General features: G+C 43.8%; 2 protein-coding genes across 8 annotated transcripts in view; both read left to right on the top strand.

The window, feature by feature from the left end:
- The window catches only part of FBXW10B (F-box and WD repeat domain containing 10B), a 36,404-nt gene extending 23,660 nt beyond the window's left edge, over positions 1-12,744 (top strand). For 3 of the 5 annotated variants that reach the window (XM_082441352.1, XM_082441355.1, XM_082441356.1), the window contains 4 exons: positions 6,466-6,624; positions 8,283-8,548; positions 9,285-9,431; positions 11,871-12,744. In XM_082441352.1, the coding sequence (XP_082297478.1) occupies positions 6,466-6,624; positions 8,283-8,548; positions 9,285-9,431; positions 11,871-12,694 (1,396 nt within the window). In that variant the 3' untranslated portion in view covers positions 12,695-12,744. The remainder of the gene's footprint in view (positions 1-6,465; positions 6,625-8,282; positions 8,549-9,284; positions 9,432-11,870) is intronic. The other 2 variants (XM_082441353.1, XM_082441354.1) reach the window with 2 other exon arrangements.
- A 1,719-nt stretch (positions 12,745-14,463) lies between these two features.
- Positions 14,464-14,992, top strand: part of LOC309650267 (Golgi apparatus membrane protein TVP23 homolog B) — a 52,571-nt gene continuing 52,042 nt past the window's right edge. For all 3 annotated transcript variants that reach the window (XR_014257484.1, XM_082441472.1, XM_082441473.1), the window contains exon 1: positions 14,464-14,619. Coding sequence is in view for 2 of the 3 variants with exons in the window: in XM_082441472.1 (XP_082297598.1) it covers positions 14,608-14,619 (12 nt within the window). In the remaining variant the exon portion in view is untranslated. The remainder of the gene's footprint in view (positions 14,620-14,992) is intronic.

Genomic DNA, 14,992 nt, shown 5'->3' with positions numbered 1-14,992 from the left:
ACCTTCTTAGACCATTCCCACTTCCATCGAATGACAGCCCAACATACCATTCACATTGGCTCTTGATGCCTTGCACAGTTACAGCAAATCCATAGACAGTTACAGCACACCTGGAGGACATTGTCAGTGTTCTCATTTTTAGGGCCCTTTCTCCCACTCATCTGTAGTAGTGCTGTGTATATGTAAGTGCTTAATAAATATTTCCAACTGATTGATAATGAAGACTAATTTGACAGATTGCCTTCCTGGAGGGTTCTAATGATTACACTGATACTCATCTTTAGAATATGACATGGATGAAAAAACATGTATTTGCTGTCTGTCCTTCATGGAAGAAGGACCAGAGAAAGAGGGCTCCTTTCTGTTCTCTTGGTCCAACATTTTTTTTATCCAAAATTAAGAGTCTGCATACAGTGTAGGAGAGAATGGATATGAGGAATGAAATTAGAGGATGCAAAGTAGGGCTGACAAAAATGACGATCCTTAGAAAAGCTTCTGTACCCTGTAGTGTCTTTTTTTAAAAAACCTTTATTCTTTAATGTCTTTTCCATAGCTAGTATTGTACTAATATATTTTTTTTTGCAATTTAAAAATTAAGATATAATTCACATTATATAAAACTTACCATTTTGTAGCATACAATTCAGTGGTTTTTAGTATATCCATAATGTTGTGCAACCATTACCACTATCTAATTACAGAATATTTCCATTAGTCAGTAGTAATGTCCTCTGTTTCATTTCTGATTTTAGTAATTTTAGTTTTATTTCTTATTTTCTTGGCCAGTCTAAGCAAAGATTTGACAATTGCTAGCTAAAGGTTTGTTGATCTTTTCAAAGAACAAACTTATGGTTTTATTAATTTTCTCTATTGTTTTTCGATTCTCTTTTCATTGATTTCTGCTCTATATTTTTTCCTTCCTTCTGCTTGCTTTGGGTTTAGTTTGACCCTTTTTTTTAGTTTCTTAAGGTGAAAGGTTAGGTTATTGATTGGAGAAATGTGAGTATTTACTGCTATAAATTTCCCTCTGAACACTGCTATAGGCTGCATCCCATAAGTTTTGATATGTCATGTTTTTATTTTAATTTATCTCAAAGTATTTTCTAATTTCCTTTCTAAATTCTTCTTTCCCCCAGTGGTTATTTAAGAGCATGTTGTTTAATTTCCATACATATTTATGAATTCCCCAAATTTCCTTCTGTTGTTCATTTCTAATTTAATTTCATTGCAATTGGAGAACATAACTTTATATAATTTCCATCTTTCAAAATTTACTGACACATTTTATGGCCTAATGTATGGTCTACCCTGGAGAATGCTTCATGTGCACTGGGATGAATGTGTATGCTGTTGTTGGTGGAATGCTCAGTATATGTGTGTGAGGTCTACATATAGTTTATAATGTTGTTTATGGCTTGTGTTTTCTTGCTGATTTTCTGTTCTATCCATTTTTTAAAGTGTTGCATTGAAGTCTCCATCTATGATTATTGAGTTTTGTATTTCTCCCTTTAATTCTGTGAGTTTTGCATAGCATATTTTGGGGCTCTTAGGTGAATATGCATTTATAATTGTTATATCTGCTTGGTAAATTCACCCTTTTATCATTATATAATGTTCTTTTTTGGTCTCCATTAACAATTTTGTCTAAAAGTCTATTTTGTGTGATATTAGTGTAGCTACTCTGGAGCTTCTTTGGTATGGAGTATCTTTTTCCATTCTTTCACCTTTATTTGTGTCTGTGAATCTACAATTGAGTCTCTTATAGACAGCATATAGTTGGATCACGTTTTTAATCCTTTTTCCAATGTCTGCCTTTTGGTTGAAGAGTTAATCCATTTACATTAAGTGTAGAATGGCCTTAACTCTACCATTTTACTATTTGTTTTCTATATAGTCTTTTTGTATTTTTTTGTTTCTCAAGTCTTCTGTTATGGTCTTTTTGGATATTAAATGGATATTTGGATATTTTCTAGTGTGCCATTTTAATTCCCTTGTCATTTTTTTTTCCTCTATATTTTTGAATTATTTTCTTAGTGGTTGCCCAGGGGATTACAATTAATGTCTTCATTTATCTAGTTCACATTAATATCAATTTAATTTCAATAGTATGCAAAAACTGCTCCTATACAACTCCTTCTCCCCCCTCTTTTATACTTTTTTTGTAACAAATCTTTATATCCTGTGTGTCCATTATCATAGACTTATAATTATTATTATTATTTTTTTAAAATAAATTTATTTATTTATTTTTGGCTATGTTGGGTTTTCGTTTCTGTGCACGGGCTTTCTCTAGTTGCGGCAAGCAGGGGCTACTCTCCATCGCGGTGCATGGGCTTCTCATTGTCGTGGCTTCTCTTGTTGCGGCGCACAGGCTCTAGACACGCAGGCTCAGTAGTTGTGCCTCATGGGCTTAGTTGCTCTGCGGCATGTGGGATCTTCCCAGACCAGGGTTCGAACCCGTGTCCCCTGCATTGGCAGGCAGATTCTTAACCACTGCGCCACCAGGGAAGGCCGACTTATAATTATTGTTTTATGCAGTTGTCTTTTAAATGAGATGGAAAAAAAAGAGTTATAAATTAAAAAATACATTTATGCTCTGTTTTGTATTTTCCTAGGTAGTTGTATTGATAGTTACCTTTCCTGATGCTCTTTATTTCTTCATGTGGATTTGAATTACTGTCTAGTGTCCTTTCAGTTCAACCTGAAGGACTCCATGTACCATTTCTTGTTAGGTAGGTCTGCTAGTGATGAACTTTCAGTTTTTGTTTATTTTGGAATTTCTTAGTTTCTGCATTTTTGAGAATGGTTTTGATGGATATAGAATACTGCGTTTACAGTTATTTTTTTACCCTTTCAGCACTTTGAGTAGGTCATTCTATTGCCTTCTAGCTTCCATGGTTTCTGATGAGAAGTCAGTTATTAATCTTATTGAGGATCCTTTTTATGTTATGAACTGCCCTTCTCTTTCTGCTTATAGTTTGATTATAATATGTCTAGGTGTGGATCTTTTTGAGTCTATCCTAGTTAGAGTTGAGGTTCTGGAATGTGTAGATTAATGTTTTTCATCATGTTTGGAAAGTTTTTGGCCATTATTCAAATATTCTTTCTGCTCCTTTCTCTCCTCTTTTTCTGGGAATCCTGTTATGCATATGTTGATGTTTGATGATGTCACACAGACTTCGGAGGTTCTGTTCATTTTTCTAACCTTTCTTTCTGTTCTTTAGACTATATAGTCTCAACTGACCTCTCTTCAAATGCTTTCCTTCTTCTGCCTGCTTGAATCTGCTGTTGAGCCCCTCTAGTGAATTTTCATTTCAGTTATTATAGTTTTTCAACTCCAGAATTTCTGTTTGGATTCTTTTATAATTTCTAATTTTTTATTGATATTCTTTATTTGGTGAGACACCATTCTTATACTTTCCTTTAGTTTTGTGGGCATGGTTTTCCTTAGCTCTTTGAACACATTTAAAATAGATGATTTAAAGTCTTTGTCTAGAAAGTGCAACCATTGGGCTTCCTTGTGCAGTTTTTATTGATTACTTTTTTCCCTGTTTATGGGCCATACCCTGTAATGTCTTTTTACACTTTACAATTTTTTTGCTGAAAGCTGTACATTCTGAATATTTTAATATGACAACTCAGGAAATCAAATTCTCCCCCATGCCCAGGGTTTCTTTCTTTCTTTTTTTTCTTCTAGTTGTTTGTTGTAGTTTTTATTGTTTGATTGTTTAGTGAGTCTGTATTCTTTGTCTTGTTTGGCCACTGAAGTCTCTGTTTTATTACCTTGGTGGTGTGCTCATGACTGGAAAGAGATTTATTGGAACACCTGGAAACAAAATACCTCCCATTCTTTGCCAAGGGGCTCTGTGTGCCTGTTGAGGGAAGCCTTCGACACTCAGCCAGATAGTTTACAACTCTGCCTTAGCCCTCATTTCCTGCTTGTGCAGACCATCAAGGTCATTCAAGAGTGAGAGCTTAGGGTTTTTTCAAGTCTCCCCCAAGCATGTGCACAGCCCTGGGCGTGTATGTGGCCAGACAGAGTCCCAGAAATGCATCTGAGCTTTTCACAGCCCTTACAGACATTTCATTCCCCAGTTTTTCCTCCAAAGCTTCTTGGTTAGTGTATTGTTTGCCCCAACAGATATCTATTGCCTTAGGCAACTATGACTAAAATATTTGCCTATGTTTTTAACAAAACATTCCCCCCACCCCCGCCCTCCCCAGGTAGTAGTTTTAGCACTGGGTTAGTTCCTGGTAAGATGAAATAATGACAAGTTTTTTGAGTCAGTCTCCCAGGAAGCCACCAGACAGGTCAGATAATTCATTGTGAATGAGGTCTGTTCCGTTTCCACCAGTACCAGGAATGTGGGCTGTTATTGATATTTTCATGGCTGCCACTGGGCTGGGGAGTTGGGATTGGACTAAGGTAAGTTAACATGCCACAAAGTCCACTGTTCCTACTAAGACTAAGATCATTTTCTTGTCTAAGTGCTCCCTGGGTTGCTGCAAGCCTCTGGTTATTTTCCAGAGTTCCAAATAGTTGATTCTGACAGTTTTTGCCAGTTTCTTTGTTGCTTTTATGGAAGGATGGAATTTTGGAGTTCCTTCCTCCACCATTTTCACTGACATCACCCTCTTCAGTCTCTTTTGATAAAAGAGGAACAAAGAAGGAGACAAATGACTTATTTCTAGAACAGAGATAAACCTGAAAGGAGACTGGGTTATGCCAGGACCATGAAAACCGCTACGGTGTCAGGTATGGGCTAAGTTTTTTAAATACCTTGATTGATTTAATCCTGACAGCAATCCTCTGAGGCAGTTCCCCCTTTTCATGGAATAGAAACCTGAAAACTGAGAGGTTAAGTTATTTTCTCAAGGTTATATAGTCAGTAAGAGGTAGGATCAGGTTTTGATCCCAGGTTTTCTGATCCCAACGCCTGTGCTTTTAATCACCAGGCTATAATGGTATAGGTTGAACCACCAAATGTCACAGGAACCCATGAGAAGTGTAGACTTAGCTCAGCAAGATCCAAAGAGATACACAAAGAGGCAACCCTTCTCTCACGAGGCATCTCTCCTAGTGCTGGATTCCCCCACAGGTGGACCGAGGTGCACCAATATAGTTACTGTATTTCCATCTTAAGAAAAAACTGGGACTTTGTTGGACTTTCTTATACTTATTTTATACCTTAGATTGATCTATCTATCTATCTGTCTATCTATCTATCTATCCATCCATTCATCATGTGAGGTGGGATTCAAACCACATTGGCATCTTTGCTGTTTTTTGAATATCTCCTGTCTTTCAAGGTCTTTGCTATTTCTGTTTCGCTAGTTGTTGGGGCCTTGAAAAGTCTTAATATGGCTCTGGGATCTGACCAAGGCCAAATGATGTGGGGTGGATGTCATTCTTTTAACGTACTGTAGCAACAATCATACACTGAAACGTGAGTCAACATTCACTTTTCTAACAAATATTTATTGAGGGCCTGCTACGGGGTTAGGCACTGTACTGGGTGTGCAAAGCTGGATAAGATGTGGACTGTGCCCAAGAGGTTCTGACAATATACCCGAAGTTTGTGTACGGGAGTGTAATGAGAGGAGAATGAAGGTAAGGGATGGTTTTATGGAGAAGGTAGCATATGAGTGAGGCCATGGATGGACTTGGATGGGTAGAGACGGCAGGGATCGATGGACCTGCTTTACATATAAGATCTAACAAATTGGTGGCATCAAGGTCCATTTTTCAGTAGCATTAACAGCAGTGGGGTAATTACACTTCTCAGAATTGAATACTCCAACTTACCTGGAGCCCAAGTTGGAGCCACCTGTTGTAGGGAGAATTCTGTTGGAGGCATCTACCTAAGTCTTCTCCTGATCCCCTCTCTTTTCCTGCTGGTTGTCACAGAAGGGAGCTCAAAAATCTCACCCCTGGGTACAGTTTTCCTTAAGGATGTTTCACCGAAAGAATTAAAGCCACTAATTTAAGAACCAAAAGAAACTGCTCAAATACCAGGTTTTTGCTTCATATAAAGATGATCATTTTCCCTTGCTTTTTTTTTCTTTCTTTATATAACAATGCTACTTTTAGAAAGATTGAAAACGTTACATACTTCTCAGCATGAGAAGTATTAGCTAGGAATCAAATTGTAAGAGAGAAGCATGGTCATCTATGTATCAGACCAAAAAAAAAAAAAAAGAATCTGTGATTTAAGCTTTTTTGTTTTGCCACCTTGTGGCACTGTGACCAAATTGCAGGAAAAATAACAAAGAATAGGGGGAGAGATTCCATCTGTGTCTTGAGGGTTAATGGTTTATATCCAGAATCATAAAATGATGGCAAACATCATTTCAAGGACAGTCACGACCCCTGCTTCCCAACAGTACCCGAAATGCCCCGACTCCAGACACACCCACACAGTTTGCCAGAAGGTGGGTACTGCCCATTGCTCTGTTCCCTTCCAGGGAGGTTCTCCACGTGGCCCTTCTCTTCCTCCGGGTCATCAGTGCCTGTGCAGATGGCAAGATCCGCATTTACAATTTCCTAAATGGGAACTGTCTGAAGGTGATGAAAGCCAATGGCAGAGGTTATCCCGTGCTGTCCTTCTTTATTCAGGGCAACAGGTGGGTGGTAGGTGTGGAGGTCAGAGCCCTGAGCATTTCTGTTTGGATGATGTTTTTTCCTCCTCTGGGACACCCTGGATTTGCCGGCAGCAGCAGAGAGTGGGCCGTGCTCCCCTCCAGTCTTGGCTGCAGTAATAGGCTCATGGGGGACTCACGGTACTTCACACAGAACTTAGCAATCAGGGACCACATTACTCTTCATTCGTTCTGGGTGTCTGATCCAATCATGCAATGCGCTCGATACAGCTCTGCCGTGGGGACCGAGGTTCTGTCAGCCTGCAGCCCCTGATGCCACGTCCAGCGTGAGAGCGCCCCAGCTCTCTGTGTCTTGCTTCTGATGCAGAGAGACTTGCAGGAGGGTGGGAGTGGCATTGGCAGGCGGCCCAGTGTCCAGTGGGGCAGAACTGAGCAGATGAGTTTACAGAAAGCAGAACCATGACGACACTAATTGTATATAACACTGTGTCGTTAGCCGCTGGGTTCAGGGTGATAGCACGTGAAAATACCCACCTAGACGTAACTTCTAAATTCTACCACAGCCTCACTCAAGACATCACTTAATCGCTTCGAACCGCATTGCCTTCCTCCTAATGATTAGTCCTCCTTGCTTAAAGTAGGGGGGTGCTAGTATACTAAGGCTCAATAAATTAATGGTTTTCAGTTACGAAGTCAGAAGGCTATAAAAAAAGGTCACCTTTGACCTTTTCTTAATCATGACATCCGAAGAGAGATGTCAGCTTGAGCAAAAATATGTCTGAAAGAGATTTCTAATTGGAATGATTCCCCAAGTTCCATTCCGGTGCTTCCAACCGTAACAAGTCACTTTTACGGAGAGTTTATGCTGACAGTGACAGTCTTAAAATTGCAGCCTTTTGGCGAGAAAGGAGCCCACACATAGCATCTCCATTTCTTGTTTATGGTTACGGGAGACCTAGGAGCAGAGGTGGGGGAGGGAAAGCAATGCCCTGGAAACGCTGCGAACCCCAGGAACAGTGGGTGGGTAGGAGGTGATGTTGGGGACCCTGGGTTTAGGACTCTTTTTTTTCTCTAGTGGCATGAGAGTGGGGATTAGGGAAGACAGAAATCCTCCTGCTTTACAAAGTACAAATGTTCTGTCTGAACGTAGAGTGTGCACAGACACCCAGAGCGATGGCGTGAAGGGGGTGGGGCTGGAGGGTCAGCGAGGGCTTGAAGGCCTCCCCCATTAGAGTTTTCCTCATCCCATCACGGCAGTAGAGCCATGGCATTTGGATGCTGTGCTTAAGAAAAAAGGAGTGAACTTGAAGACATCTGTGTGCAGAGTAGCTAAGCCTTCTGACTCGGGCACCCCAGGTTCTTGGCACTCACTCCAGGAACAGAAATTCATTTAAAAATATTGTAATCCGAGAAGCGAAGTCATCAGGACACGTGTGCCTTGCTCACATCTAATTTCTAAAGAAAACGGCTGCAGAGCTAACGACCCCTGCTGCACGGCCTGCCACCTTTCTCCACCGTAGACCCTGCAACAACCTATACCACCCTGTCTGTGCGGTCGTTTCCCAGGCACTGATCCCTTGGCCTCAGGATCAGATGGGACAGTAGTCCAAATGCTTATTTGGAAGCGGGCAGTGGCGGCCTCCACGCTCCTCTTGTGGGCAACCCTGTTGCTTTGGTTCCAGGATGGTGATCAACACGGAGAGCAACGTCCTCATGTTCCAGTTTGAGAATATCAAGTGGCAGTACTCCCTGGAACGGGCCAAGCAAAAGAAGAAGGACAAAGAGGAGGACAGCGAAGAAAACGGCCTTGCAGAAGTTCTCTCCAAGTCGAGCACTCAGATTTACAGCCCTCAGGAATCCACATCTAGCAAACAGACAGCCCAGGAGTCCCTGTTCAGCAAATCTCACAGGTCCCAAGTTCTCCTAAGGGCATCCAGGTTACCTACAGGTAAGAACTGAATCCCAGGCAGCCCCAGTGGTACCCAGTGGAGCAGGTGAGGGGCTTCCAGGACCAGTTTCTCTGTGGAATATTTTGGTCAATGGTTTCTTGATGATATAAATCCCAACCTTTATGGCATTCTCTTTGATGTGACAATTTGTTAGCCAGCTCAAGGGAATCTCCTGATTTTCAAGGCCTAAGTTTTCAAACTTATTAGAATCTTTCTGCAGTAGATGACACTAGCCCTTCATACTTGCCATTAAAACAAAAAACAGACAATCAACATCCTCCCCCTTGCCCCTGATCCAAGCATATAGTACATGATTATTTCCTTAGGACACAGACAAGATATATTGTACTGCAGAAAACTGTCCTCTGCGGAGCGTATTCTCTGTAGACCTCTGACTGATAACATGTGTACCTGGAAAATACTAGATCAATAGATCACCTCCAAGCGGTCAGCTGACACCACAAACGGTCAGTTAGGACAGAGGACCGAGAATTTCAGATAATGCTTAAAGCTTGATAATCAGTAGGAAACGGGGGTAGGAGGGGGAGCGTCAGGAGGTGATCTAGATGGACCTTTGGCTCCAGGTGATTGCCTAGTTTCATGGGACAACAGGAAGCAACAAACAGTAAAGTGATAATTTGGGTGAAAATCAGTTGAATTATCAGCTGCGCCCGCAGTATTCATACCTAATTGAATCATATAATTACTACAGTTTCCTCCTCAATCTTAATTTAGGAGTGTTAACGGAGGCATCTCTAAGTCAAGGAAAGCCAAAGTCACCCCGAAGAGATGGCAGGAAGAGACCGAGTTCTAGGGAAGCAAATGGCACGGGCACCGAGCAAGAGAATTTGGAAGCAAAACCCCTCGCCGGAGATAAGAACGGTGATCCTTTATTCTGAATTCCTGTGGCAAGATTCAATCTCTCTCCCTCTCTCTCTTTTTTTTTTTTTAAATTAATTAATTAATTTATTTATTTTTGGCTGTGTCGGGTCTTCGTTTCTGTGCGAGGGCTTTCTCCAGTTGCGGCAAGCAGGGGCCACTCTTCATCGCGGTGCGCGGGCCTCTCACTATCGCGGCCTCTCTTGTTGCAGAGCACAGGCTCCAGACGTGCAGGCTCAGCAGTTGTGGCTCACGGGCCTAGTTGCTCCGCTGCATGCGGGATCTTCCCAGACCAGGGCTCGAACCCGTGTCCCCTGCATTGGCAGGCAGATTCTCAACCACTGCGCCACCAGGGAAGCCCTCTCTCTCTCTCTTTGTTCAGTGTAATTTTTCAGCAGGTTGATCAATCAGTTTGCTTGGATTCTGGATGGATAAAATGCCCAGCTTCTCCTAAGAGTGGTGGGTTTTCCCTAATTGTCCCCTTACTGGCTTGAGGCCATGCAGAGTGAGCGCCTTTCTCAGAGCTGAGCTTCTGGTTTTGGGCTCACAGTCAGCCTCGTCACTTCTTGGACTGTTGTGTCATCAATCTGAGTAATGGACACAGCGGAAGGGAGAAGAGGCAGTGGGGCTGATTGCAGAGGCATTTTAGGGGGTTTCATGGGGGAGGAGCTGGATTGGGGGTTGCTCTACATGTGAGATAAGGGGGTCAGGGAGATAGGCGGGGAGGGGCTTTGGAGAAGAGTTACCATGAATCGGGTGTCCCTTTGTTGTTTTTGAGAGACTCTGGTAAAGATTTAAAATGCCTTTCAAATATTTTTGGCTAATATAATAGTGTTTCTTTGAATCAAACTCCCTGCAGAGACTAGCTTCAAGGTGGGGGTAAAACAATTGAGTTCTGTGAGGTCTGTAATAACAATGGGCATCCTTGCATGTACCTGTGTCTGTGTACCTGTATAGGTATACCTGCGGGGTAAAGTCCTAGGCGTGGCATCGCTGAGCCACAAGGATGATCGCATTTTAAAAGCTAGAAGGAGATTGCCATAGTTGTCTTTAAAAACTGCTGTGTCAATTTTCACTCCCACCAGCAATGCATGAGAGCCCCCACTGCTCCCAAGCCAACACTGGGTGTTCACCATCGTTTTGCTCATATGATAAGTAAAGATGATATTTGCATTTCTTTAAGGTTGATCACTCACAAACTAAATGTCCCTCAGTGGGCAGTAACTAAGTAGGTGATGACAAAGCCATACTATGACCAAGGCATATGATACAACAGCTAAAAATGGATGAGGAGCCCCATTTTTGACTTGGAAAGAGAGCCATAATATATTATTATGTGAAAAAAAGACAAGTTAATGAACAATGAGCCCATCACAATTCCTTTTAATAGGAGAAAAACTGTGTTTTGTCTCTCTCTCACACACACAGACACACACCCACAGACACACACACACGTATACAGAGTGGTGTATTCTGGAATTGGACGAAGCACGGGGAAGACTTTGACATCTTAATTTCGTTTAGATAAGACCTATGTGGTCAAGGAAAATTATACACTGTTATAAAATTGTAAAATCAATACCCTGTTGCATTTTCTTTGCTAGTTTTATTGGTGTAGTTTGAGGTGCAGATTTTACTTGCTAGGTCAGACTAGACAAATGCCTTCTCCTTTTCATGGTTCAGTTGTTCCTTCTGTAAAAGGAGGATAATGTTTTCAGTGTGTCTGTGAGGTATTGCAGGGATTCAAAAGCCCAAATGAGAGACATAGTAAATTTGCTCACCTATGAAGACATCATTGCTAACTCAAGGGTCTTAGGCATCTTGGAGGCCTTGACCCTAAAGTAGCATGCCAGAATGAATCTCTTGTCCTTGTCAGTGGCTTTTGGACCTAGAAAATGTTCAAAACATTTTGGGAACTCCTGTTCAGGAACTGCCTTTTGGCCATTTGATAGTTTCAGTTTTGCAGGGGTGACATGTTTTTTGAAGGCAGTTTTGATTTTGAGAAACATCCAAAGATCATTTGGAGTCAAATTTGATTAATAAAGTGGAGATCAAGCTTTGCAATACAGGTTTTATTTAAAAATATAGGTATGTTACTGAAAATTTGTAAGGCCTGTAAATGGGGTGTGAAGGTCATTCCCACAGGGAAGTTTCACGAATGTGTGGAGCATAGGCATTACATATGCTCCTTCCAAAATATGCATATCTAGAGGTTAATACACACGTGTACACAAGTACTAGCATATTTGTTAAAAACTTGTGTTAAATATGTTGTAATTTGTCGTCTCATAGAGGATTTTTGCTCACATGATGGCAGCATGTCCATTGGGTAACAAAGACCTTAGTCTGAATAGGAGTTGGAATGGATTTAACTTTCATGCATAAGTACTTAATGGTTTTCATGGAACACTGGTTTGTTTTTCTTTTCTTTTTTTTAAAAAGCAGATGATGTGGAGGAAATACCAAAACAAGGACAACTGGGAACTTTGGGAGACTTGATCAGTTGCTCAAAGAAGAAGTCCTGGTGCATCCCTATGTTACCTGACCAGCTCTTCCTGACTGTGAATGCCCTGCAGAAAGCCCATAATTCTGGGGAGTTTGCCTATCCCCGGAGGCCCCAAACCCAGGTCATCGATGCCTGGGGACCTTCCATTTCATACCCAAGGAAGGTCCTGAGTTTGAAGGGACAGTCGGTCCAACATGCAGTAGATCGATTGAGATTGAGCAACCCTCCCATAGACGTGAAACAAACCAGTATTCCCCTTGAAATCCAGAAGCTTCAGCCTAACCTGAAGAACTCCGTGCACAGCCCCAGAGTCCAGTCTACCATCCCCCAGCCGGTGCTCATCTGCCCCAGGTTCTCTGGCAGCTTAAAGGGTGAAGACCCGGCAACCAGTTCAGCTGATGGGGCAGTGCGCAGCTTCAGCCCCTTAACCAGCACACAGGTCATCAAACCAAACCACATGCTGGCTCCGCCGATGGGCACGACGGCCCAGGCTGCCAAGAAAGATTGGCCCCGCTTCTACACGGCCCTCGACCCCTTCAGAGTGAACACGGAGTTCATGCTGCTGACTGTGAAGGAGGAGAAAGAGTACGAGGAGGCCAAGAGGAAGGAGTTTCAGGCCATAAAGCCGGCTGGAGTGGTTGATCCAGAAAAAGCCAGCAGAGCTGCATGGATCAGGAAGATCAGAGGCCTGCCCATAGATAATGTCACGAAGCAAGGAAAAACAGCAGCCCCTGAACTTGGACAAAATGTATTTATCTGAACCAGCCTTGGGAAATTACAGTGTCTTAAATAAACAAAAAACCAAGTGGATGTTGGTGTTTGGCCTCTTTTTGTTTGTTTTCATCTGTTCCCTGGCAATTAACATGGGGACTCTTTAATTATTTTCCTATAAGCCAAAGAACTGATATTTATCAAAGTAAGAAAACAGAGAGAGGCTGGCGGTGATTGGCATCTGTTGTCCCACTGAAAACCATTCAGTGAGAGACACGGAAGCCCTGTTTCATTGATGGGAGATGTTGGAAGTTTAATACCACTCATGGCTACCAATTTAGGGCTATCGTTTCTTCTAGCAAATGAACTGATGGGATTATATCAGAATAATGCACTGGAGTTCCCTGGTATTTTCGTATGGAAGCCTGATGAAGCTCAATGAGTTCAATTAAGAATCTAAAAGGAGAAGCCCTCAAATTGCATTTTTCCTTCTCAGGGCTAACTCCTATGGAAGAGAATTAGGCACATTCATCCTTTCTACATTAATATCATGTGTGTCGAGGTTGCTACTTAAGCCTGCTGAGGTTGGTGTCAGGGGCCAGGCAGGTGATTTAGATGTGGGCAGCCCAGCATAGGGGCTGTGGCCCATCAAAGAGCTCAAGCCCCATATGAAGGGGGTAGCTCCTACTCAGTAGCTCAGCATGGTGTAGGATGGAAACCATTCAAGCAGAATGCAGAACAAAACAACAAAACAGCAACCCCACAAAACTCCACAACCCACATACTGAGTGGGCCACCAAAACCCTGGCGTGGGTAGGCTAGATGCACAGGCCACCTGTTCCCAGCCTCCGCTTTCACCTCCAGGTGCAGGAATACCATCATTTTTCAAGCTTTCTCTCCCTGGAGAATTTTTTCTCCATTATTAGGAAATCAGGTTTAAAGTAGCACTGGCAAATAGCCATGTAAAAATTGTGATTTGAATGGAAAGAATCCCTTCAATTAAGGAAACATGCTTCTACACATTATTCCATGAGCCTTCCAACAGCAGTTTGACAGCAGGCTGGGCAGATCGGATATTGTTATAATCACAGTTTCAAAGATGACATAAAGTCCCTGAATTTCAGCTCCTTCAAGGGGCAAGATCACAATATTCGCGGCTAAACTTAAAACCGTGATAAGAAAACATCTATTGAGTAGGTGTGGACCCTGTAGAGATACCATTATCATCACCTTACCGAGGAAGGGAAGGACACATAGAGGTTAGCTAGATAGTTGGTTAAGTGGAGTAGACGGGCTCAAACCCAGGGGTCTCAGACTCCGGGGCCCACGCTCTCAGCCTCTCTCCTTACTGTTTCCCAGGTCTATCTTCCTCCCTTAATAAGACCCGCCATGTTTAGTGTCCTCCTGCCTCGTTCTTCTTAACAACATTTACCCCTTCGCAGGAGGACATTTATTTCTTCAACTGCCTCCACTATTTAAGGTACAAAAGTAATCCTGTACGGAATTATACGTCATCGTAAAACACTCAAACGAAATGAAAACTACGGAATAATCATGCCCCTGACCCCCACCCCTGCCCTCAGGACATCCACACTAGCGGAATGACACTCTGTAGGTAGCAGCAACATCTCCAGGCGACAAACCATGAAGTCCCTAAAGTAGCATCGTTTATTTTCCTCTCCTGCTTGGACCGGCCCGTGCCCCAGCCCGAGTCCTGGCTTCTCGCCCCGCCCACTCTCTAGCCCCGCCCCGATCCTCCCACTCCGAATCGCCCCGCCCCTACGCTCGCCGCGCCCCCACTTGCTCCTCCCCTGAGGGCCCGGAAGCGGAAGTTGGGTCGGGCTGCCGCTGTTACTCCGGCTCCTCCAGGCCCGTAGTGACCCCGCCTCGTCTGTTCCGGTACCCGGCCCGCGGCTGCGGCGCTGACGTGGCTCCTGGAAGTGGGGCTGGCGCGGGACCGCCATGTTGCAGCAGGTAAGGGGCTGTGGGCGCGGAGAGAGGGCCGCGGCGGCTGGGCCGGGCCTGCAGGGTCTGAGGGGCGCGTGTTGAGCGTCCGGGGCCGCTGCCCGAGCCCGAGGAGGAGCAGGTGGGCGGCGGGCGGGGCGGCCGGGGGCGGGGCTGGGGTCCGGGCTGCGCTGAGGGCCGGCGCGGGTGTGAGAGGCGCGGGGTCGCGCCCGGGCGGGCGGCCGCGGAGACGTCGTGTGTGGCCGGGCGAGGGGAGGGGGGCCGCCGCCCCGCACATGGGATTAGGGGACCCCCCCTCCCGGCCTCGCGTTCAAGTTTGTGCTGTCACAGCAGCGTTGGAGGTGGCTGGTCCACTCCCGTGTCCGCATCTGCCCCTCCGAGC

This window comes from Balaenoptera physalus, assembly GCF_965194825.1.
Source record: "Balaenoptera physalus genome assembly, chromosome: 20".
Taxonomy (NCBI): domain Eukaryota; kingdom Metazoa; phylum Chordata; class Mammalia; order Artiodactyla; family Balaenopteridae; genus Balaenoptera; species Balaenoptera physalus.
The sequence above is the reverse complement of the archived record's forward strand: the minus strand, read 5'-3'. Positions and strand labels throughout refer to the sequence as shown.